Raw genomic sequence first — 24,605 nt, 5'->3', positions numbered from 1 at the left:
GCCTTCCGTACCACCAGCAGCACAAATCACTGAAAGATTATCATGGCATGCAATTCACATAACCACGAGTTTGAGGACTGAGAAACGCAGCCAGGCTAATCACTGACCTTCACTGAGCAATACTATTAATGCTCTTGGGATTATGACTGCTGTCAACAGAGATTCTAGTCTGTGGGCAGGATAATCTTATTACCGCTAATGGATATAATGGAAATGCAACTGGACAATGTGTACCTCTTTTCAGCTAGCTTTTAGAACACTGAACAACTAATGAATCCTCTAGCTTTATTCATTTCTAGGCTCCGTTTTCCTTGCCAGAAATGCGTGTAGTGCCTATTTAAAATTATCGATTAATAGGAATAAAGGAGCTTTATGGAGTGGAGGCCAACATATGTTAAAATCTATTTTTGCTGCAACAGAGGAGCCCAGCTGGAATGTTGAAAGTGCAAGACACCATCAAAGAATGAATGCACATGATCTTTATAATTGACTGGTAGCCTTGAAAACTCCATGTCTTCAAAAGCACAATACAGTACTTACGATCCAAGTCTTTCTTCAATATTATAGACATCTGAAACTTTTTGTTCAGTGTTGATAGTAACTGTCCGATAGTCGACCTCTGTTTCTTTCCCTTCTACAAATAAGTAATAAGGACCATGATTACAACCTCCATAAAACATGAATTAAAAACACAGATTTGCATTCGTCCTGATTAAAATGTGAACTTCTTACCATCATCAGATAGCTCCACTTCATCCTCTTTAAGTTCTATGATGAAAATAAAAAGACATTAATAAATTATTATATAGGATATGGTACTTACTTAAGATAGTCAAATTATTCACAGTATCATGGGCAACTGGTAGACCCTATGGCTAAGCAGCAAAAAGCAGTCAGGGACTTGGTGCATTAACTTAATAATTAAAATGTCTTCACCGCTTCTATGTGACTATTGACTACATAATCACAATCTGGTGACCATTTGTTAATAAAACAAGTTCATGTGCTTTTCAGGACTTGCCTATCATACCTGCCTCCTAGAAATATCAGCATACTGAATCAGCTCAAAGTCATCTAATAAATAGCTTTAGGAATGCCTTAGTAAAATAGAAAATAAATTTAAAATATAAAAATCAATAACAACACTTCTAGTTCGATGACGATTCCTTTTCCGGCTTTTCTATGCATTTTTTTTTTTATGGCAAAGGCAAAAGTAAAGCAAGTTTGTACATGAAAAGATTTCCTGCAAAGCATCCAGACAAATTTTTCAGACTCAAGATGACTAGAAAATTTGGACAGCGTGCACTTTCCTGAGCATGGCTGAATTTGGAAATCACTGAGGTCCAAATGGACCCTTAGTTCTGCAGGCATACTCAAAGGCAGGCAGAGATGTTGGTAAGCCCAGGGACATAAGACAGAGTAAAAGCCAGCCTAAGTGTCTTGATTTTAATTCTTAATTTTCATGTGGATGAATTGTCAGTAGCACTGGTTTGTGCGTTGTTCCCTATGTTGCTTGCAGGTATGAGGGGAAAGGGGTTGTAACTGGAATGTTGTTATATATTACTTATGCTGCTTGGGCTTGCTCCTAAGACCTGTGGCTATGACAGTAATTTGAGAAACTGCAAAGGCAGTTGCACAGTGACCTGTACAAGTCTCCCTTTAGCTGCTGAAGCTGCACTTTGCCATCGTAGTGTGCAAGCCTAACCAAGTGATTTATCCCCGCTGTGTCAACAGATTTATGTTACGAAACATTAATGTGGTACTCTGGACGCTATTAGGTGCTTTGGAGTATAGAGTTATATTCAGGGGATGAGAAGAAAACAACAGAAAGAAAGGGGGCAGAGTGAGTAGATAGTTGGTCTGATGCACGGGCATCACCTTTGCACATCCAACACGTAATGCTGCGTCTGTATTCTGGTAGCAAAGCCAATCAAGTAGGTATAATCTGTTACTAAAGCCCTTCTCTCTTTTTTTTTCTGGATTTGCAACCCTTGTATGTCCCAGCACAGACTAGCTGATTTGCAGTGATTCACCAGAAGAGCAGGGAGGGAAGAGAGCCCTCCCCACTCAAGGGTAGCTGTCCTCAGATCTTCCTCAGCTAGAAACCACACTTGCATAGAGCACATCACATTTTCCTCCCCTTTTAAGGGCTGCATAAGGGAGCTGATCCCAACCACGCTGCCAGTAGTCAACGTCTGCCAAATACTGATCAGACAAAGAAGTCAGTTCCCGGTTCTGCCGCGACACTATATTGAAGCCATGAACTAGAAACATATTGGTCCATCAGTGGAAGCCTAAATTAGATAAGCAGAACATATCTGAGCTTGGTAAGTGCTGAGTAGCTGTGCTCAAACCTTTCTCAGAAATGAGTTAACAGTACCAAATTTTCCTCAAACATGGCGATGCCTACTTTAATCAGTTATGACTTACAACCTTATTTTAGTAGCTGTTTTCTTTAAATGCACAGTGAAAAGTTAGCCATGCCTTTCTTCACTAAGATTATATTGAGATTACTAATATGCACTGGCCGCTTCAGTATGAAAATCAGTAATCAGTCTTTCTGGCAGCAGTGGAAAATCCCACTTCTCAGCTAAGTGTTTACATAGATGGCAGCTTAAAGTCCTGACTTTGAGAGGTGCTGAACACATGCATTTTCCACTGCCTTTAATTAAAGCACCAGTTATATGCACACACTCGAAAAATCACGCTTTGTATGACTTGCCCTTTGTCCACAGTAGCTGCAGGATCAAGAATCAAAATCAAGAAGCACAGGCAGTGGGAGCACAAAGACAACCCGCCCTTCCACAAATAGAATACATTTTCTTTTCACTCAAAACAACTTTTTTTTGCTGGTTTTTGTATGCATCACAATGATGATGATCACAATTCATACACTTTCTAGCCTTTTTGTATTAAATCTATGTAAGAAAACTCTCAGTCTTAAAAAGAAAAATAGCTTGTTTGCTTTGGTCCAGTACAAGTAGTGCTTGCTCTAGGAAAAAAAAAAAAGTAGGGAAGAGTCAGGTCCCTAACCCTAGAAGGTGTTCGTCCTGCAACTAAGAAAGAGGGCATTGAAACACAGGGAATTTTATTATGAAGAGCCAATACCATCTAGCTTCCTTGTCAATTTTAATGTTGTTTTTCTCCCTTTGAAGAGAAGCTGCATCTTGATTTAGATTAGGTTTTAAATCTTTGAAATAGAGGAAAGTAATTTCTTAGAATGCATTCAATTTAGCATTTGAAGAGAAATATGATTTACTTTTGTTTGGCAATGTCTGTTGAGAAGCTTACACAGTTCTGCGATGCTGCACCACTTTGTTATCATTTTGTCTTGCTGTGGCAATAAAAGATAACTTTGCAAGAATTATGTAAGACCCTTAAAATTCCAAAGCCCTGCATACATAAGTAAGGAAGGAGAGTTACAGCACGTAGTGCACTCCTCAAAGACAGGAAAAATGGCAAAACACATTATTCTTGGTCTGGGCTTTTTGGTATGGTATGACTATCAAAGTGATCCTTGCACAGTAGGCAGATGTGGGTGTGCACAAAAATATGCATTCAGTATCTGTTTTTAACAATAATGCTGATTTTTGTGTATGCTTAAAATTTTGATACCAGTTTCTGAATAATTTCTAAAAGGCTCCAGCTGATCCCATTAGTCCTTTGAGAAGATCTTAAGCGAAAAAAAAAAGAGGCAAAAGGTACTGAAAAATATTTTTACAAGCATGGGCAACTGTAATCAAAAACCCCCAAAAATATTTCTAGCACCCATAACACTGCAAAACCAACAGGCTAAATAGGATAGCCTTGAATTTGCAAGATTGGTGTACTAGGGACAACAGGACTGAGGTGCTCTACCCTCCTGGGATGTGAAGCACAGGAATGACAACTAGGTATGAGAGGCTAATTCAGTTTCTGCTGCATATTCAGTGTTTGGCTAGCAGCAGGCACGTTTACTTTTTCCAAAAGCACATTTGGGATAGTGTTTATGGCTTCTTTTTTTCATGGTGTGTCCAGTATAAACTGTAATGAATCCATCATATGTTTCAGCTAAGCCACCGAACATCATTTTCCAACTGGGCACAGTCTGAATGTGTAACTTATGTGTGAAAGGTTTCATCTCCCATTACCTGTGCGCTGAACTACAGAAGTCTATCAGCCAGCACTCACACAGCAAGCCAGAAGTCCAATTATTGGTTGCTTTCACAAGGCAGGGTTTTGGGATCCCTGAAGCCAAGTTCCCACAATGGATGCATGCAAAACATATGCTCAGACACCCACATGAAGTCTGCAAAGGGACTTCAGCACGCTTACAGCCAGCATTAGCATTCACTGCACAGAAGCACACGTGAAGGAGTGTGTTCAGCTGCCTGACCTCACTGGGAAATTGTTAAGATATTGAATTTAGATATATTTTTTTAAGTCTTTTAAAAACTAACCTTCTTGTTTCTCTCCAACTTTTACCAGCTCGGATTCTTGACTGGGCTCACTGATGCCATACACGTTAGCAGCTCGCACACGGAATTTGTACTCCCGGTCAGCCTGCAGGTCCTGCACATTGAAAGAGGTGCTGCGGCAGGTAGTGAGATCTGTCCATTTGTTATCCACTGAGTTCCAGATCTCCACAGTGTAGGACTGCACCGCACTTCCACCATCGTAAGAGGAACCGTACCATGAGAGAGTGAGGGAGGAGCTCCGTATGTCTGATGCGCAAGGTGTTCCGGCAGGTGGGTCTGGTTTATCTGCAAAAACATATATGCAAGGCACATTAGATGAAATCGTGAAGGTAGGAGGTAAGACTTCCATTAGGGTATTACTGGCCCTAGCTAACAGCCCTTTTCTTTCCGTGCCATTGCTCTGCTTCAGAGGTTTGTCCTACAGCGAAAAGGAAGAACTGCAGCACAGAGAGACTTACCTGAATTAGCTAACATGGATGCCAGTCCCACATGGGCCTCAGCATGGGCTGCTCAGTTCTCTGGGCATCTTGCTAAGCCATGCTGAAGCCTAATGCCCTTCACAGCTATTATTACAGAAACTATTCAGACTAAAACCAGTCGCAGCTATGCTTGCAAGTACTGAAATCAAATCTCCCACAATCGTGCCAACCACTCCTCAGTGAACATCCTTAGAGGTTTACCCCTGTAACAGTCACCATAGCTGTGATGGTCTTTCTCCAGCTTCCTTCATCTGCTTCCATACTTCAGGGGCACCACTGACCTTTCACAGCCTCAGAATGTGCCACTTATCCGACTCTACCGGGGTATCAGAGATATCAAAACCAGTTTGTTGTTATAGAAACACAGATCTTGAAGAGTGACGATTTTGTCTCTGTGCAGTTTTTGGAAGCCTGGTGCACTTTTTAGTAAAAAAGAAGTCAACTTAGAATAAATCATTTAAATATTGAGATTTTTTGAATCTCACGTGCATTTTGGAAGTTGTTGGGGAGGTGGAAAATAGAAACTTCTGTATTTCCTCAGTTGGAGGCTTGCTCCCACAGTCCTTATTTGCATAAATAGAGCTAATATCACCAGAACCTGGTGTGCAGATGAGCAACCAACTATGCAAACATCCAACACAATACAAAAACCTTGCAGTTATATGACATTTTCAAAATGAAGATTAATGATTACATAGTTATTGAAAGTAATGTTTTCCTAAGACAGAAAAATGTTGACTTTTTTTAAAAAAATTACTTATTAAGAATTATGGAAGATAAGCACTTCAAAAGACTTTAAAGGGAACAAATATCTTCCTTGGGAATAATCCTCTCAGAAGTAATCTAGCAAAACCTACAAAATAATGATGATGTTGATCTGGATGTACTAGTGGCCAAAGGTTAAATGAGAAATCCAAGGATGGGATAAAATGACAGAAGGTGAAAAGAAAAAGGTAGAAAGTGTGAGCTGCTACAAACAGTGTTTACACTGGATATGGTTGGATAAAATTCTGTTCCATTTTGCTGGTTAAAACTGCTAATGGACGTTATCAGTTTTCCCTTAAGAAAGGCAGAGTTGCCAAAGAAGCCAAAAAATGCAGGCACTTTCTCAGCAATAAAAAGATCCAAATGCTGGGGAAAACTGCCACTGACTTTGATTAAAGCCTTACTGTGGTAGACTATATCCATTATCCCTCCATACTCAAATTATCATTCCTAGGAAAATCACTGAGCAGACAGAAATAGCCACAGTTTGCCATAAACATGCCTTTAGTTCTGGGACAGAGGGACTTTTCTGACTGCTGTGGTTTTACTTAGCGAGAGGGAAAATGGGGTAGTTTCATCTGATCATGACACTTTAATATCAGTTCACTATTTGGAAGAGTGCAAGTTCCGTTGATCAACAATTTCCCTGAAAAAACTTTTGCCATTCCTTTTAGTTCGGCTGTGATGGAAAATCCATCTCCCTGCACAACTTAAACATATTAGAAGATACATAAATAGAACTTCTGAGTATGAGGGAGAAGCCTGGGAGGGAGGAAGGGAGATGGGCACCAAGGGTTTGCTGCTGCATTCAGCATGAGAATGCCCAGGCGGAAAAAAAAGAGACTGACAGAACGTAGGTTATCTTTATTCATTTTGGCAACACTTAAAATGCCGTTCCACTAGGAGTCATCATTATACAGTACATATCTTGTTAAACACAAAAATCAGAGACCAGATGTCCTTAACCTCTGGAATGGCTTATTGCCCTGCTTAGTTGTCACATTTTACTTGCCTCATTTTCTGGCAGAATAGAAAGGACTATTTAAACAAGCATGCATTTATAGTGTAGATATCATGAACTGAATCACAGAGAAGTTATATGATTTGCCTAAGATTAGAAAGAGAGATTGTAGCAAAGATAAAACTGAATCTTGATCTCCTGGTGCCGGAACAGCAGCACCCCTCTTCCCTCTACAATCCTGCCCCAGCCTCCTCAGAGCTGCAAGAAGTATGAATTCAGTGCTCACACCATTCACAATAACAGAACCCTCGTACAGTGCTGCAGCAGCAACCAGGGAGCTGGTTGTGTGGCACACATGGATTATACGATTTTAGTGAAACAGCAGTGACAGCCATCTTCTTTTCACTACAACTAATTATCCATGCAGACCTTGTAGGGAATGATGCTACCTCTGTCCTCTTCAAAATCTGTACATTAGAAGGATATTCAGCTCTGTCTTTTTTGCTTCCTATATAATCATCATTGCATCATCTCAAGAGGCAGATAGAAGAATTTGGATAAGTGACAGCTGACTTAACCTAAATCCCAACAGAACAGAACAGTTGCTGATAGCAAGAAAAAACTACTTTGAAGAAAAGCTAAGCCAGTAGTCTATCACCTTACAGAGGCATCTGTTCAAGTTTGTCAAAGCAGTGCAGATTCTCTGACATCTGCTATGCACACAGCTAAATGTGGATGGTATGTGTTTGGGGTTTTTTGTTGTTTTGGGTTTTTTTTTTTTTAAAAGAAACTGTTAGCTTGCTTTAATGCTCTGCACTGGATTTTACATTGAAGGAGGAAAGAATGCATATGCTTCAGTCTTTACAGAGCACACTAGCCTGCTTCCCATGCAGGACATGAAAATACAGTTCTCTCTTTGCTGACTTTCAACACACTTCTGTTTCCAAATGAAACTCTGGGCATAATTTATCAGTTGCCTAGGCCACAGTTACCTTAGTGACCTCTCTTTCCATGACTCACCTAGATAACTGCAATCCATTTGGCCAGCATAGTTTACAGAAGCAAGGCTTAGGTATGTGAGCGCTGGAGAGAAAACACTCATGGCCAAGGGGACATCAGCAGTAAAGAAAATGCAACATGGCTTTAGTCTAATATCTGCCATCCCTGGGAATATTTCTACTTTCCTAATAAATTTTTCCCAGTAGGCAAAGTTGAAAACCTGCAACCTCGGCTGGACTCCCTTGAGCCAGAAAGATGCACGTTTTTGTTTGAAGTCTACCACGTGCTGCTGCTTGCAGATCTGCTCAATGTATAAATACTGGGGTAGTAGCCGCTATGGGAGATCATAAACGAGACTGAAAGTCTAATATTTGCTTTTTCTTAATATGACAGATGTATATGTACCATTTTACCATGCTTAAAATTTATTTGATATCAGACTGGATGGTACTCTACAGCTCTGCACATTCAGAGAATTTGCAGATGGTCTCTCCATGTGTCTGTTTTGTTTCTCAACAGTTTATTCTATGGGGATTTTAAAGGTTACCCTTTATTCATCTGTCTGTATTGAAAGCTAAGATATTTTGCCAGACTACATTCCCTTCTGAAATACGAAATCTCTATCAGCACAATTAACGGTTTCCAATAAAAATATCCAGTGGGTTGAGGAGGGGTGTGGAAGTCAAGCACAATTCTCTATTTTGTTCTTCTGTTTTAGTGTTTAGTGTATCATGAACGTCCTTGAGCTGCCCATCTTCAAGATTTCATTTGCATGTCGTGTGCAGTCTTTCACATACACAAACATACTTAGCCTCATACTTAGGCTTATATTATGAGGGCTTTACATAGGCTTTGTTGGACCACAATTTTGTTCCTGTTCTGAACCAAACAATAGCCACAAGCCAACATGTGAACTAGAAGGAAGGGAGTGCATCAAAAAACACACACATGTTCACACCTTGTGAATATTCTATAGGGGAAGTAATTAATTTAAAATATCAAGCTCTAACTTCAGTTTCACTATTATATGCAACAAAAGAAAACTTATATATTCTCTACCATAAGATGTCTTAACTATACAAAATTAGGGGTATTCCAGTCTTGGCTAACTTACAGCATGCATATAACACCAAAATTAAGACTTAGCTATACTTTATGATTTTCTAGATTGTCACAGTCAAATTGCTGTATCCACACAGTCCTGTTGAACTTGGTCAGAATCCAACAAACTTCACCTCCTTTGTAGCAGATAGTACTTACACCTCTTTTACTAGGACACATTATCACTTCATTTGCCTAATAGTATGACTGCAGAGGCTATCAAGATAGTTGGAGGCTGGACAGTTAAATGCTAAGGGGGACTCAAGCACAAAGCTCCCTACTTAAGCTCTTTAGGAATATCAGTAAGGTTGCCCCGAGCTGGCTCCCAAAGCCTAGTGGCAGGCCAAGGAGATGGACAAGCAGCTAATTTGGCCTCCAGCCTGCCTCAGGGACGGTTCTGCACAGCAGCACAGAGACTGCATAAAGTCACTGACTCTAGTGGCACAGAGGAAATAGCAGGAGCAACTCATACGTGCTATACACCATGCATAGGGGAGTGGAGGTGATGTGAAGGAGGGCTCTGCTGCTTTCCTCCCTTTGGGCTCCAGCAAACTGGGAACAGATTAAAAAAAACCCACTTCCCAACAAAGGGAGACATAATTTACCACTACCCCAGAGCAAGGAGGTCAGATTCCAGTTTATTCTTTGTGGCATGTGTTCCTCAGGGCAGATGGTAAGGTCACGAGCTGGCCTCACGTGAAATGTATAAGCCACATGTAATACCATACCAGGGTTGAAACGCGTGCTTCTTATTTACTCCCAAGTTGAATTCAGCTGCACTCCTTCCTCAGACAAATTCTCAGAAATATCTTGGTAAACAGGTTTTGATATACAGCCTGGAGTAACCTTTAATTAATTTGTATTTATACACTCTGAGAAGCATAAAGCATAAGCATGCTCAGCCTGTAAATCATTGCTATTTATGAGACAAATTTGACTTGAGGTCCTTGCCTTTTTTTTTCCGTGGTGTGTAACCCAAAATTCCTCCTGATAAGGAAAGGGACTTTCTCTCTTTCTGCATAGGTGGTGAACCCACAGCTCGTACCGGACACCCACATAACATGAAACCGTGCTATCCAGATCTCACTGCCTTCTCCACATGGCTCAGTTTACAGACTCCGCAGAACACAAGCACCATTCCAGGAGACCAAAAAAGGCAGCAATCTCCTTATCTAACTCTGAGCGCAGGGAAATGGAAATTGTTCTGCTCCTTGATGTGAGGGTCACGCCGAGCCAAAGCAAAGTGCTAGGGCTTGCTGCACATTAAGAGCTTGCCGGGCTCCGGTAGTCTCTTAAGTAGCAATGCTGTTCCAGTAGAAAGCCTCCAAAAACTGAGAACAGGATAACCACAGCCTCTGAAAAAAGTTATTTTTCTTTTACAAACAGAGACAGCACTGAAGCAATGTCTCTGAAGCAGTTTTCTTTATCTGTTCTCAAAATTGGTTTGGTTTCTTTCTAAACCCAGTTATCACATTACTGTATAATACTATTATTAGCTATTGTGATATTTGTCTGCCAGATAAAGAACAGACAGAGAGAAACAATTTAATTCCATTCCACAAGCTGTTTAGCCAGAGAAGGTATTTAATATGCTGCAAAAGCCAGTTGAACACTGTCCATGCCGACAGCGCTGGCAAAGCCTTCATTTGAAATTTATCAGCAGGAGAAAAGCGAAACCATAAAAGGTCATAACTGAACTCTGCATTATTGCTGACAGGGTGCAGGGTCATGGCAGACCTCTCTGCTTTGCTCGGAAAACTATGCCCTGCAGCTTTTCTTCCAAGGGAGAGGAGTGCTGTAAGTAGAGATATTATTACCCCTTAACACCCTCTAACACCCATTAGCACCCTTCTGGATGTTAGTGTACCATAGGTTTAGCATAACATTAAACTAGAAAAGAAACAACACAAGAGAAGTTGAAACTAAAAGAACTCCTAATGAAATAGCCTCCCCAGCAGAGCCGAGGACCACATGGACAAGGTTAAGTTAGCTCAGGGGACCAGAGTTTGAAATTCACCCCTCCCCTGTAATACACACTGCGGACTGCTGCTAGCCTCCTCCAAGCATGATCCCTCACCATATTGCCCCTCCCCGCAACTCTGACATAAAAATGAAGTTATTTAAAAACTGCCCTTTTGAGACCTGTGAATAAAGTAGCTCACAAATCCTGGAGACCCAGTGCACAACTTTGTGCTGTTGTTCCCACTTTGCCAGTTGGGGCAACTGAGGCGTAAAAGAGTAAAATGACCTTGCCCAAGGACACGCAGGAGAATAGAGCTGGGAACGAAACCAGACCTCACCACTCCCACGCAAATGCCCTCAGCACAAGAACATCTCCTTCTGCCACAGGCGAATGGAACAAACAAATGTATAATGCATTCTCAGGAGCCCTTTTTCTAAGCCCTTTTTCATCTGCTCCTCTGCCTGAGTCAACAAGCTATTTGGACTACTCATCTGCTTCATGTTAGGCATCTGGTTTGATAACTGATTGAATTAGAGCTCCGATACCTGTCCACTAGCAGGCAGAATACATTTTAGGAGTTTCCCCAGTAACACTATCAGCAGATTCCAAGTCTCCACTGGGGTGTTTGGGTCCTAGGAACCCCATGTTATTGTGCAGGAGTTGTGATGAATCACTTCTTAGTAACTAAGGCATTCCTAGCATTTAACAGCAGGTAAATTACAGGAATTTTGTTGTGAGAAATACTGTCGTGATATTTCCTTTCCTTTATCAGAAGAAAGGTGAAGGTAAGTATCAGGGAAAATAACTGTTCAGGGAGTTCTAATGGTATTTCTCCTAACAGAAATGTCACTGAAACTAGATGGCCCTTCAAGGAATAAATCTGGATTAGTGTACTGGCACTGATGGAGAGGGCAACGTCAGCTGGTTTTCCTCTATACATTGTTATTTTGCTGTGAAACTTTAGTTTTGATACAGCTGCAGAGTTTTGCCGACAAGCATTAGTGGGGAGGCTGACAGTGGAGGTTACAACACTGTTGAACTACAACAGCAGCAACAACAGCAACTTTAAGACATCTCTTCCTTAACCACTAGTCTAGTTGCCCTTTAACCATAAAATTGGTGACAAAAATCCTCCAGCAATCGAAAGGAATTTAAACGACTAAAGGTTAAAGATGGAGTCCACCCACGTATTCTTAGGAAATTCACTGCGTTCTCGACCCTAACTGTAAACAGAGAACCCCATGGATACTGCAAGATAGAATCTGATGCTTCTTAAGAGAAGATGAAGTTTCAGAGGCATTCATGTTAGCACTTCTGAGCTGCAGTGTTTTCTGTAGAAGTGTCTATGCTTGCTCTGCTTTACTACCTGCTCACAGCTGTCTGCCCTTGCCTTTCCAGAGAGAGAACCACAGTTTTCGATCCACTCACTCTGGGGGCTACCACTGAGCCAGACTTCTCAGGCACTCGCAAAAAATGCTGATAGTGCCACTGTGAACTGTTGGTTCCACATTGCCTCCTAAGAGAGTTTCAGGACAAAGAACTAATGCTAATATAGCATGCATATGTGCCACTTGTTGAACCAGGACCTTCTTATAAGAAATTAATAATCCTACCATTATATTCAATGGCTATTGGTGTTAGTGATGATCAGATCTTGTTCTCAAGCTAAACTTGTATTCTCTCATTTTTGCATGTGTGCAACATGCAAATATTATATATGCGTCCTTAAGTACTTCGTTTATCCCTGTCCAACAGTGCACGAGGACACAGTACGCTGTATGTGCACAAATGCTTAGAGTAATAAAACCACCATAACAACTATCTTTAGGCCTCTGAGGGTATAATGACATTGCTCTTATTCTTCTGCATATACCTAGCATATAGCTCACTAATCACCATGATAATTTATTTTACACAATACCACAAATCTAAAGGATTTATAAAAGACAAAGTTGACCAAAATCAACCCCCATGTGTTTTTACTTCTGTATTAACAAATGTAAAAGATGTCACTAACATCCAAAGTATTCACCAAACCCTGATCATCAGAAAACCCCTATATACTAGGCATGGAAGCATGAAGCGGTTTGCCCAAAATCATGAAGGAAGCTTGTGGCATAGCTGCAGAACAGTCTGCTTCTCTAGTGCCAAATTCTCCGTGTTGAATACTGTTATTCTTTTGACGTTTTGTCATAGGATCCAGCTTTAGCTAGTATGAAAACCAGGTTCCTTTTTCAAAAGTGGTTACAGATTGGGTATTCCTGTCACACAGTTAAAATGTTCAGAACGAGAAATTTGATAAATTTACCCATATACATTTAATGAACGGTATGAAAGGAATGAATATTCCTTGCTATCACTGTAGAGTGAGGGCTCTACGCCTAAATCAGTCCTGTCTTACACTACGCTCACCAGCGGCTTTGGCAACAGAAGTCCACTTTAATCTGTGGTAAATCATTAGCTCAGTCCCACATCAGGCCACTTTGGTTTCAGAGCAGAAACATGTTGCAAAATCTCTCTAGACAGATCATTCAGCTAATGAAATTGCTTATTTAAGAGAGCTAATCATAACAATAGAGAAAAGCTCACATGGACGTTTTGGGATCAGTGAACCCTTTAAAAGATGACAATGCTTAACTTGGACATCTCACTTCTTCTGCAGGTCTCCCAGTATTATTAGTGCTTATACAGACAAAGTTACACAATGAATCAATGTGAAACTCAAGACTCAGTCCTTGTGGCTCAGATTTAGATTAGATTTTAGGAAGAAATTATTTACTCTGAAGGCGGTGAGACACTGGAACAGTCTGCCCAGAGAAGTTGTGGATGCCCCATCCCTGGAGGTGTTCAAGGCCAGGTTGGATGGGGTTTTGAGCAACCTGGTCTGGTGGGAGGTGTCTCTGCCCATGGCAGGGGGTTGGAACTAGATGATCTTCAAGGTCCCTTCCAGCTCTAACCATTCTATGATTCTATTCAAACTTAAAGTGTCAGAACCCCTGCTCAGTTAAGCTGGCAGTTGAAGTCTGAGCCTGACAGTGTAAGCAGTTAAATTTAAGACTTTAGGAGACAAATTCAAAGGTATGCAGGGTAGATTTTTTTTCCCCTGAAAGTCATTATTAAAAATAATTCATAATAATCATACCCAGTTTACAGTTGAGGACTCAGGGTTTAAATCATAGCAGGATCATTTCTGATTTGAATCCTGGCAAATAAGCTCAGTCCTCTGTCTTCTGGTTGAAGGAAGTCCAATAATGTTATTTTTTTTTGTGAAGAAAGGTCTTTGAGAACTGAAAGCATAAACCCGATATCTTAAATATCCTTAGAAAGGTCTTTAGACTTTCTGCTCAAAGCAGGATCAGCTATAAGGTCAGACCAGATTGGTCAGATGCTTATCTAATCTGAACTTGAATACCTCCAAGGATGAAGACTGTACAACTTTTCTGGGACACCTGCTCCCTGGCATGTGTTACAGTCCAAATTTAATTTGGGAAATGCTTATTGGAGTCTTTCACATGAGAAGCTTGCCCATCAGCATGAAGACTTTGCAACCCACATGGCTGTAAGGTGACTTTATTATTTATTTCATTTTATATTTTAACAAATGCCTTTGCTTTGATAAAATTCAGAACAGACAAGCTTGTTAAGTACTTCTTTGAGAAACATAGCTCTAGGTTGGGTCAGACACACTCCTCCAGAGAGCAGATGGTCTCTATTTGTAGTTTCCCTCAATACATTCAAGGCTCAGTTGTAGACTGTGGTCAGTCAGCAGTGTTTTGAGCACACAGCATACACATAGATGTGCCTTTTACTGGTAAACTCATAGGGAGGCAGCCCACACAGAGTTTAGAGCCTTATTATAAGCAGCTGAGGCAAATGTAGCTGATCACCAGGGCTTACTCTACAAACACTTGTTATGAACGTGGGGTCAGGGCAGGGAGGGCAAGTATCTTCCCACTACTTTGGATGGAGCATAGAGAATGGACAAGTGGGAATTTAAGACTAAAGATGAGCTTTGGTAGACTAAGAAGTCTCACGTTTTGCATATTTAGAGAGGTACAGTTTCTCTGTTTTGACGGGAGCAGGCTTTGAGGAAAAGTACCTTCCAACTTGCATGAACATTTAACACCTTTGAAAGTGCAAACAGGGTGAAAGATTTTATGTCAGTAGTGAGATTCTAACCCGCTTCCTAGAAGGAAGACGTTTTTACTCCCTTTTCCCACATTTTTGAATACCCAGATGGAAGAACCTGGCCTTAAAACGCATGTGTAGCAAAATAGGAATCTTGAGGCTTTGTCATGCCTTTGGCAGTGCTGACATCAGCGAGATGTCTCACTAAAGAGCTTGGCAACTTTACAAGAGGGAATTTATTCTTTTCAGTTGGAAACAGATGGCTTGTCATCAGCCAAAATGCATGGCAAACTCGAGCACATTGTAAAGATTCTTCACCCAACTGTCCCAAAAGCGTCTCTGGGAATCCCACTGTTCTCTGGCACATTTCTTATGGAAGGGCAAAGCAGGAGGCTGAGATGTAGCTTTATAAGGTTATAGAATTCAAAGACTTTCAAACCAATTAACTCCAAAGGATATAAACCAGTGACTTATATAATAATGAGTCAAGGCCCATACAGTGACAAGATAATAGGAATTGTTGGCCTAGTTCAGCTAAAAAAAATCCATCTTGCCCAATAACCTGCTACAGTTAGCAGCCTGCAGCAGTTGCCTACGGAAGAGTGAAAAAAAGGGAAATATAAAGAGTGATTAATCTCCTGCTATTCTTCTAGCTGCTAATCAGCTGTTTTGGGCCTTTGGAGCCAGAAGCTGCACCCAGTACAATGTATATGATGATTATTTGAGGACCCATTTTTCATGGTGTTTATATTTAATCTAGCTGTATCTTTCTGACCTGCACAACCCACTGTTGGAAGGGGTAGTACAATATGTAAATGCATCATGTGAAAAATACTTATTCTATTTTCTTCTATTCATGAATTCTCTGGCAAATTGCTGGAATGTACTTGATATTTATACTCATTCATTCAGTTATCTCTTAACTGCAACAATAGCCACAGATTAGATGAAAGAAGTTCATTTAAATAGTCAGGAGGCCTCTATTGACAATATGTACAGCAGTATGCAACTGAGGGACATTCACTCTGTAGCAGGGGGTATTGTACTTGAAAGTGTGATTCTGCTCATTAAAATTTGTATGTTAATCACTGGATTGTTGGAATCAATTTCCAGGCCAACTTGAGTTAATGGTATTTTGCCACTGATTTCATTGGAGTCAGATTTTCATCTTCGGCCTTATATGCACATTTCTCTACTCGCTCACTAGCCCACATATCTGTTAGGACAGCAGCGCCAATGCAGTTACGAGTGTGCGATTAGGATGCAGCCTTGCTGGTTGAACTAGAATTCGTCCAAACGCCTGGGCAGGCGCTGCCCTCGGCTGCCTTGTGTCAAAATCCCTCAGCAGTCCATAGATAACAGAGCCTAGAAACAGACCTGTCCCACAGACTAATGTTTTAATCAAATCACCCTCTTGCTTGTAGAACCTTCCTAGATTTCCCTGGAAACCATTTACTGCGTATCCACACCAAGGTGGGTTCATTAGCCCTTTCAGAGCTCGGTGTCACAGCTCTAGGTTTTGTCTGATACTCAAGCTAGCTGGTCTAGATCTAGGCTGCAGTTTTATCAGCAAACATACTGCAACTGTCTACCAGTCTACAACTATTTGCAGCTGTCCACAGCCTGCTACAACAAACTCCATGGCCTCAATGTGTCATCTGACAAGGCTCTTTGAAGTTTTAAAATACATCTGTGTAAAAGCCCATATATGAAGGGCTCCATATTCAAAATAGACTGTCCTTATTCCCTGCTTTCTGTCACTATAAAACAGTAGACAATGGTAGTAATTTCAATTAAAAGGATAAAATCTCCTTCCCCCAAGCATCAGGATGTTTTTAAATTTACAGTTGCATAGAAACCACCTCATTCCTTCCTGAACTAACAGTTTTAAAATTCGCAGTCTAGCAAACATCTGGATGCTGCAAACATTAAATGGGAAAAAGAAATGGTATCTAACCAAAAATGGAGACGTGAGCTGTTTTCATCTTGTATTTGTGTTTTTAAAGTCTGAACTATTTTGTACCTCCATCTGTAATTAGTAATTTTTCAAAATAAAATACGGTATAGCCCTACTGAACTTGCTTATAGTCCTTATTAAAATGTCACTGTCCAGTCCAGATATTTTTTAAAGTACTAGTTTTTTATTTCAGTCTTCTTAACTTATTTGTTTTATTTAATTTTTTGCATATTATCCTGTATAAAGCAAATGTAGAGTGATGTCTGAAGAATGAGTATATACCTAAAACATTATTATGGACTTACCAACAACTGTAAGGTTGACTTGTGCTTGTCTGCTGCCAAGTTTGTTCTCTACGACTAGGGTGTAACATCCACAGTGTTCCTGCTTTGTTGATGATATTGTTAGCTTGCTGCTGTTTTCAGCCTTCTCAATTTTAATATATTCATTTTCTTCAATCTGCCAAATTCAAAAGAAAAAAAAAGATTTTATGGGATAAATTTCATCATATCTGAAAGGGCTCAAATTACAAAATGAAGTTATCATATTGAGCGTTATCTGCAGATAACTCTATTACAGCAGTGAATATGTGCAGCTGGTAAAGAGTGTAATAAACACAAAACATCTAGAACCGCAATGGAAAGTTATAATGGCTCCAGTCCTGCAAAGGCAACAGGGAGCACTGGTGTTGCTGGGACTCCACAGAGGAACAGGAGTTTCACTTTCCAACTCTTCTTTGACAGGCTGAAAGTGCAAACTGTGTAATTGGCAAAAGAACAAAGTTTGGTCTCACATATTTCACAGAGACCACAGCGGAACAAGGGTTTAGCTCTAAATTCCCTATTCATTTGCCATTCTCCTTCACAGGCCCAATGTGCGAATCACCCATAGTTGTGACTTCTACCCTCTTGTCTTAACCAGCCTTATTCTGTACTTCACGTAAATCAGAGTAACAATTTCCTGGGTTTGAACAATTGATGATGATGTTGCCTGAAATGGAGACATAATGCTACGGCTGTGCAGAGAGACATACAAAGAGCAAATTTAGCTTTCCTATAGCATTTTTATTTTCTGGAGAAGCAAAAATTGAAATCTCAGCTGAATACCATAGGCATATTATGAATTAGTTTTTAATTGAAACAAAGCTATCATAGCCTAAACGGCCAAGGAGGCTTAGATTTTAATCAGTATTAGCTCGAGACATGACAGATTATTTAAAAACCTCATAATGCTGCACTGCAATTATAGAAGCTGTACACTGTGTTCTTATGAAACAGACAACATAATGTCAATGCCCTTCTTCCTCCCACCACTTCCTTCTTAGATAAGTGACTCTTCCAACTCATTCTCAGAATTTCATTAAAAATGAAGGCTATTTAGTTTGCCTTATCTTGTCTCATATATTCAGAGAATAAGAAAGTACAAGGCTAAGAGCAGGACTTGCCCTGCTTTCTCCTCAACTGAGATAGAACACATGCATTGCTATATGCCCAAAAGTAACCTGAGAAAGATGCTCCTACAGTAACTCGAATAGAAAGTTAGCAAAAGGGATTAGGTAGGATTACAGTTTAAATTATACTGAAAGTTGTTCCTCCCTGTCCCCATACTTTGTTCTTTTGAGATTCTACACTGGCTTATATGTTTGGCTTCATTAGAATTAGACAAAGGGTAATAGTAATAAAAAAATTAGTCTAGTAGAACTAGATCTATGTTATGCAGGGAAAGCCCTTAAAGGATGCTCAGTGGCTTGCAATGGTTGTGGGGAACAGGAAGCTGGATCCCTGTGTTCACCAAAGAAAGTCACCGGTCATAGTTAAGAAGTTTCAACAATTGGCAATGTTAAATGAAAAAAAAAAAAATTTCAAAATAAAATACAGTATAGCCCTACTGAACTTGCTCATAGTCCTTATTACAATGTCACCGTCCAGTCCAGATATTTTTTAAAGTACTAGTTTTTCATTTCAGTCTTCTTATTTGATTGTTTTATTTAATTTTTTGCATATTATCCTGTATAAAGCAATTGTAGACTGATGTCTGAAGAATAAGTATTTGAAAGCCTCTTTATTAAGAGTCTTTCAAAGGCTTTCCCCTTTCTAGCTAAGAACGGTTCCAGCATCCCTCCATTAGACTGCTATCATGTACGACAGAATGGGTCTCAACTTTGTAACATTACATTTCTCCAAGCAAAAGATATTTGTCCATAATATAGCTGTGAGAGGCCACTGTGGCTCTCTTGAACCTGAAGGAATGTGAGGAAAGAACACGGAGAGGACAAATCCCTCCTGCTCACTGCAGCATATAGTGGGTGAAATCACAACTCACCACTTACTGGATTTGCTCACATAACTACTACAAATAGCCCCCAGGAAAATTGTAAGAACACTTGGGTGATTTTCACTTTTCAGACTGGGAATGGAACAGAATTGAAATCAACCACATTTATAGAAAAGGAAGAAATTCAAGAATAAAACAATGTGGTGAAGTATAAGTGAAAAAGAAAGCAAAATAATGGTGCAGCATGGTACGTAGTAACTGGTTCCTCATTTAATTTAATATATGAAAGACTGCTGCCCTCACTTGTCCTCCTACAAGTGTTTATTAACCTTCCTGAAGTTTTTTTCTTTTCTTATTCACCTGCCATAATGAACCATTTAAAAATTTATATATCATTTTAATGTATGACTTTGCAAATCTTTAAATTGTTTCATAGAGAATAACTAAAGAAGAAAGCATAAAGAAGGTAAAAATAACATTTTACAAAGGAAAAAGGCTATAGAATCACACATTATGGATATGATATGTGTATTATGAGCTGCTGGCCTCTGTTATCACATAGATATTGTATGTAAAAATGGCCTTGAAATCTATGTAAATAGGATTGTTAGATTCAACAATGAACTCAGAATTCTGCACAAACCAGAAACTCACTTTTGAGAGGTACATTTTACCCACATGTTAAGACAGAGCTCAGCAAAACAGGACATTGAATGCCATTTGACCTTCTGAGACCTATTTTTGTAGAACTAGTTGGCCACTTTGTAACTCCCGTCTCAAAACTAAAGAATTTTAAGAAAATATAGGAGTTCAAGAAAAAAAATTCTTTCCCCTAAAGTAAGAGGTTATTTGTGGTTAGCAAAGGAGGACACTGGAATACCCTTTGCACCAGCAAACTGTTTTGAATTCTTTCAATTAAGTGCTGACACATCTGGATTTAGAGTATAAACTTCCTTGTAGGAGAAGATGTTTTTATTTATGTTCTATAAAGAGGATAATGAGTTGAGAATGAAATAAACAGAATAGCAGCTACAGTACATATTTATATTTGCTCTATCCTAACATGGCACATCATCTTCCAGTTTGCACTTGCATATTGGGTTGATTTAAAGTGGTTTTATTATTTGCTAAGGCAACTCTCTTTAGAAACTGCCCTTATGAACACATGTAATATAGTTCAAAGAAATTAATTCAAGTAGAAGGAACTTTAAACCTAGGGGGTGAGGGCACTTATGGCAGCATAATAGCCGCATGGTGACATTTGTGTTGTAAGACATTTCACTCAAGCTTTTTGTATGGCATTTTGCCCCTTTAGACCAAGCATCAATGAGGAGAAGTTATTTTTGAATGAAAGAAACATTTCCTGTGACAGATACTTTTCAGATACCTGATATCTTTCACATCACTTATCCTTTAATTACATGGTCTAAGGCTTTTCTCAAAGGAACAGTCATTTGTTACAGGAGGGGACAGGCAGCAACGGGTTTAAACTACAGCAAGAAAGATTTGGGTTTGGCATTAGGAAAAAAATTCTAACTTTATGGATACTTAAGCACTGCAATAGGTTGCTAATGGAGATTGTGAAATCTTCATCATTGCAATGTTTTCAGCAGAGGTAACGAAAATATCTGGCAGGAATGACATAGACTTTGCCAGTTCCTGGGGAAGGGAGAGGGACAAGATGGGTCATTAGAGTTCATTTCAAGTTCTACTTTTCCAATGACTCTTAAAACAGACCAGAAAACAATTTACCTGCTTACGGAATTTCATCCAGGTGCAAGTTATGGGTGCTGTTCCTGCCACCTTGGCAAACAGTTCCACTGATTCACCTGCACGGACTTTTCTGTCTTCTGGGAACTGAGTAATCTGAGGAGGAGCAGCTGATGAAAAAAAAAAAAAAAATCTCTCTTCAGGTGACTATAGTTTCTATTTTTCTTAAAATTAAAACCATATATCTCTCAGCTCAACAGTTTCAGAGCAGCATTTGAAATCCAGATTAGTAGTTACCTGTTGCTTGCAATGAAACAATTCTGTGGACATTATTAATTCTACTGTAGTGAAGCAATAACAATCTACCCATCAGAAGTTTGCTCATGCAAGACCAAGGTACAGAAATCCAAAGGCCAAAAGTGTTAAGTCCTACGACCAATTGTAAATATACAGTTTATGAAATTTTGTGTTGGGTTTTTCAGAAAAATCTGTTTTTTCTTTTGCACTTTGTATTTTTGAAGAATGGCTCCAGCTAACTTCATATCAATTTGTGTGGGCTGAGGGGGTCTCTAAACCTTTTCCCTAATGTCATCAACAGCAATCGGAAGACTCTGGCTGCAGTAGCCAGGTCAACATCACATAGGGCATCTATTAGAGAGACAAGAAAGGAAATCAACATCTTTCTCCATCACACTCAATTCTCCCTTGAGCAATGACAGATCCTTTTGTTTGTGTATTACAATGCTTCTTTTAAATCTTGCAGTCCCATTCATACTCCTCCATGTCTGGATCAGGTATTTCTTCTCCTCTTCCCTCTCACTGCCGGAGTATCAATAGATGGCAGAACGTCTCTTTTGCTAATAGTGCTACTTCCCAACTCTCAGCTGTGATGCTGAGTGTGCCAGACCCCTGGTAGCTGCTAGGGACAGATGCCAGAGATATCACAGCCCAGACAACTCCAGGCTGAAACCTGCTCTGTTGCTTTATAGAAGCAAAACAATAAAAGGCATTATCTAACATTAGAATGACCTCACTGCCAAATGTAACATTCCTGTCCATAGCACAGGGCTACTGGGCATGAAATTATTTTTTTTTCTTTTTAGTGTAATTAAAACAAAGTGGGTTTTTCTTTTCCCTTAGACTTGTTCTTTGAAAAGTTTTTTTGCTTTGAAATACTGAAGGAAACTAGGCTGAGGGACACATCTGGCAAAGAAAACAGCTTGAACAGTTTAAAAGTCTGACAAAGTTATAAGACACTGAAAGCAGGCTCCTATAAAGGAACATTCTGGGTAACTTTAAATATAGATAGCTTTGCCTAGGAGAGTGCAAACACATTAACAGGTTACCATAATACCAGTTATGAGGAAATGTAGAATCTATCAACTTCTCTGTGGTAGCTACTCATGCAGAGGTGGCATTCTGCCATACACAGAAAAATGCCATGCACTGAAGGGTAACCTGTGTTGTTCCAACACTAGTGCTGACATACGGTATGATCTTGGTGTAGTTTGTTTGATAGTAACTTTTTTGCATGCTCATAATTTAAGTCAGTGCAATGTAACCTAATGAACGAGTTTGAAAAATGGACTTATTTTGCTTTCCAGTTTTCTCTTCATAGAACTTCATACTCACCATTTAATCACATACACAAACAATTTTAGCAGGCAAACAGCTGTACTTAGAAATCAGGTGCCTGTTCTTTAAAACTATATTGGTTTATTATTTATTCCTACAGGATGACACATGCAACAAATTACCTGCTTTTGGAGGAGTCTTTGGAGCTGGTTTCTTCTTCACTGTTGCTTCACCTAGTTAAAAAAAAAGAAAAGAAAGAAGTTAATTCAAAGGTGAGCTTTGGAAGGTACCAGCTTAGCTGCAAAGCTTAGATCCATAGCCATGCTTTGTTGACAGTTGAACATCTAACATGTTCTTTCAGCATATTAAACTCAAGAATTAAAAATACTTTTTAAAAGCACTTTTATTATCCTGAACGATCTTCAGAATATTCACAGTTGAAGCTGGAACTTTTAAAAGAATAAAAGCAATCTGCTACACATCTCCCATACTCTGTCATACTCCGTTCCTTATAGCAGTTTAACTGAGGTGAAAACACCGGGAAAAGATCCATCTCATATTGAATTTCTGCTGAGATTTCCAGCATAATCAATGCTGAATGAGACCAGTTAAAACTAGGGTAGTTAATATCACATACTACTTCCTACACCACTTGTGAGCTAGCAAAGAAACAGCGATATACGGACAGTAAACACCAGTATCACCCCTGTGCCTCATCCTATTCCCTAGGCAGGGACAACTTTATGCTATATTCACAAAAGAAAGGGTTAAAACAGAATTTTAAACCTGGGCACGTAAATATTGGGAACACAATATGTTCTACATATTGTGAATTGTAGGCAGAAAGAAAGTAGAGAAAATAGGTAGCTAGAAAATGACTATTAACTATTTTTCATAAAACAAGAACTAGGGGCCACCCAATTAAATTACCAGGCAGCAGATATCAAAGAAACAAAAGAAGTATTTTTAAATATACCATGCATAAATTAGGTTCACAGAAAAGTAATGTTTTGCATGACAAAAACATAAACAGGTTCAAAAGGACAAATTCACAGGAGTTAGGTCTAGTGGTGGCCATTAAATGTAACAGTCTGGATGCCTTCAAACCACTGAATTCCAGAAGTGGAGGGGTTTGTTCCTTTTAGAGCCCTCTCTTTGTATTTGCTATCCTAAGCATCCTTGTCAGAGGATGGCCTCTGCTGTGAAAGGACATTTCTTATTTTCTTATGCTCAAGTAGGCAGCTTGATTGAAGCGGTCTGGCTTTTAAGATATTATTGCCTCCAACAGAGGCAGTATCTGCTAAATGCTTTTGAAAATCTGGCAGCATATACACAGGTGCCTAGTGATAGCCATAACAGTCCCAAACGGTTTGAATTTTTTGGTTCGTTGTTTACTTAAGTCATTTCAAAGTAGCAAGACACCGAGCAGCAAAAAAACCTCAAAAATCCACTGAACTAATAAAGAGTCATTTATTTTAACCCCCTCTGCTACAGCAAACTACAAGCTGTGCATGATACCCAGGGAACACATCACCTGATGCCCCATGAATAAGGAGCTATGAGTTGTGAACTCACCATGGAAGTCTAACATTATAACTCAAGCCACAGACAGATGTAAAGATTGATTTTAAGTTTTAGAGTCACTGGAGATAGTAACTGATGTGCTATAGGTTGTTAAAAGACTAAAGGCTTTAATAAATATATAATGGTTTAGCTGTCAACATCAGTGTTGATTCAGTTCATTCTGGGGAATATTTCACTATGCACTGAATATAGAAGAAGTTGTTGCCACCTTCTTTTTGTAAACTTCCATTTCATAGTAATTTTCTCTCAAAGCATGCTTAGCTTTTACCTGCTCTTTCTTTATTGATTTTGTTGGAACGAGAAACACAATACTGGAGAGATAAGATATTCTTACTTATGACTGAGTCAAAAAAGAATACTTGGATATCTCCCAAGGAAGCCTTTCTTCTATGACTGTCAGCTCAACAGAACTATTAAAGGTTTAGATTAGTACTTGTGAGGTGTTTATCCTAGTATAGCTGGACCACCAGGGCATGAGCTAGCTGTCCTGCCATGTCTTCCATGTGGTCTTAGCCCTGTTTAAATGGAGGCTTTCAAAGAGCACTACTGCTCATTTAAGGGACCCATTACTTTTTGGGCCATGAACAGACTGACATGTACTCTGCCTGCTGTAGTAAGTGACAGCAAATATATTTCCAGCTCCTCTTTCCTG

General features: G+C 39.5%; 1 protein-coding gene across 2 annotated transcripts in view; it reads right to left on the bottom strand.

The window, feature by feature from the left end:
- The window catches only part of MYLK (myosin light chain kinase), a 160,243-nt gene that overhangs the window by 25,408 nt on the left and 110,230 nt on the right, over positions 1 to 24,605 (bottom strand). For both annotated transcript variants that reach the window (XM_009887269.1, XM_009887270.1), the window contains 6 exons: positions 22,552 to 22,602; positions 20,837 to 20,964; positions 17,116 to 17,269; positions 4,440 to 4,742; positions 733 to 768; positions 541 to 634 (listed from right to left, as the gene is read on the bottom strand). In XM_009887269.1, the coding sequence (XP_009885571.1) occupies positions 541 to 634; positions 733 to 768; positions 4,440 to 4,742; positions 17,116 to 17,269; positions 20,837 to 20,964; positions 22,552 to 22,602 (766 nt within the window). The remainder of the gene's footprint in view (positions 1 to 540; positions 635 to 732; positions 769 to 4,439; positions 4,743 to 17,115; positions 17,270 to 20,836; positions 20,965 to 22,551; positions 22,603 to 24,605) is intronic.

Source organism: Charadrius vociferus, unplaced genomic scaffold (assembly GCF_000708025.1).
Source record: "Charadrius vociferus isolate BGI_N301 unplaced genomic scaffold, ASM70802v2 scaffold385, whole genome shotgun sequence".
Lineage (NCBI taxonomy): Eukaryota > Metazoa > Chordata > Aves > Charadriiformes > Charadriidae > Charadrius > Charadrius vociferus.
Note: the sequence above shows the minus strand (reverse complement) of the source record. Positions and strands in the feature narration are given on the sequence as shown.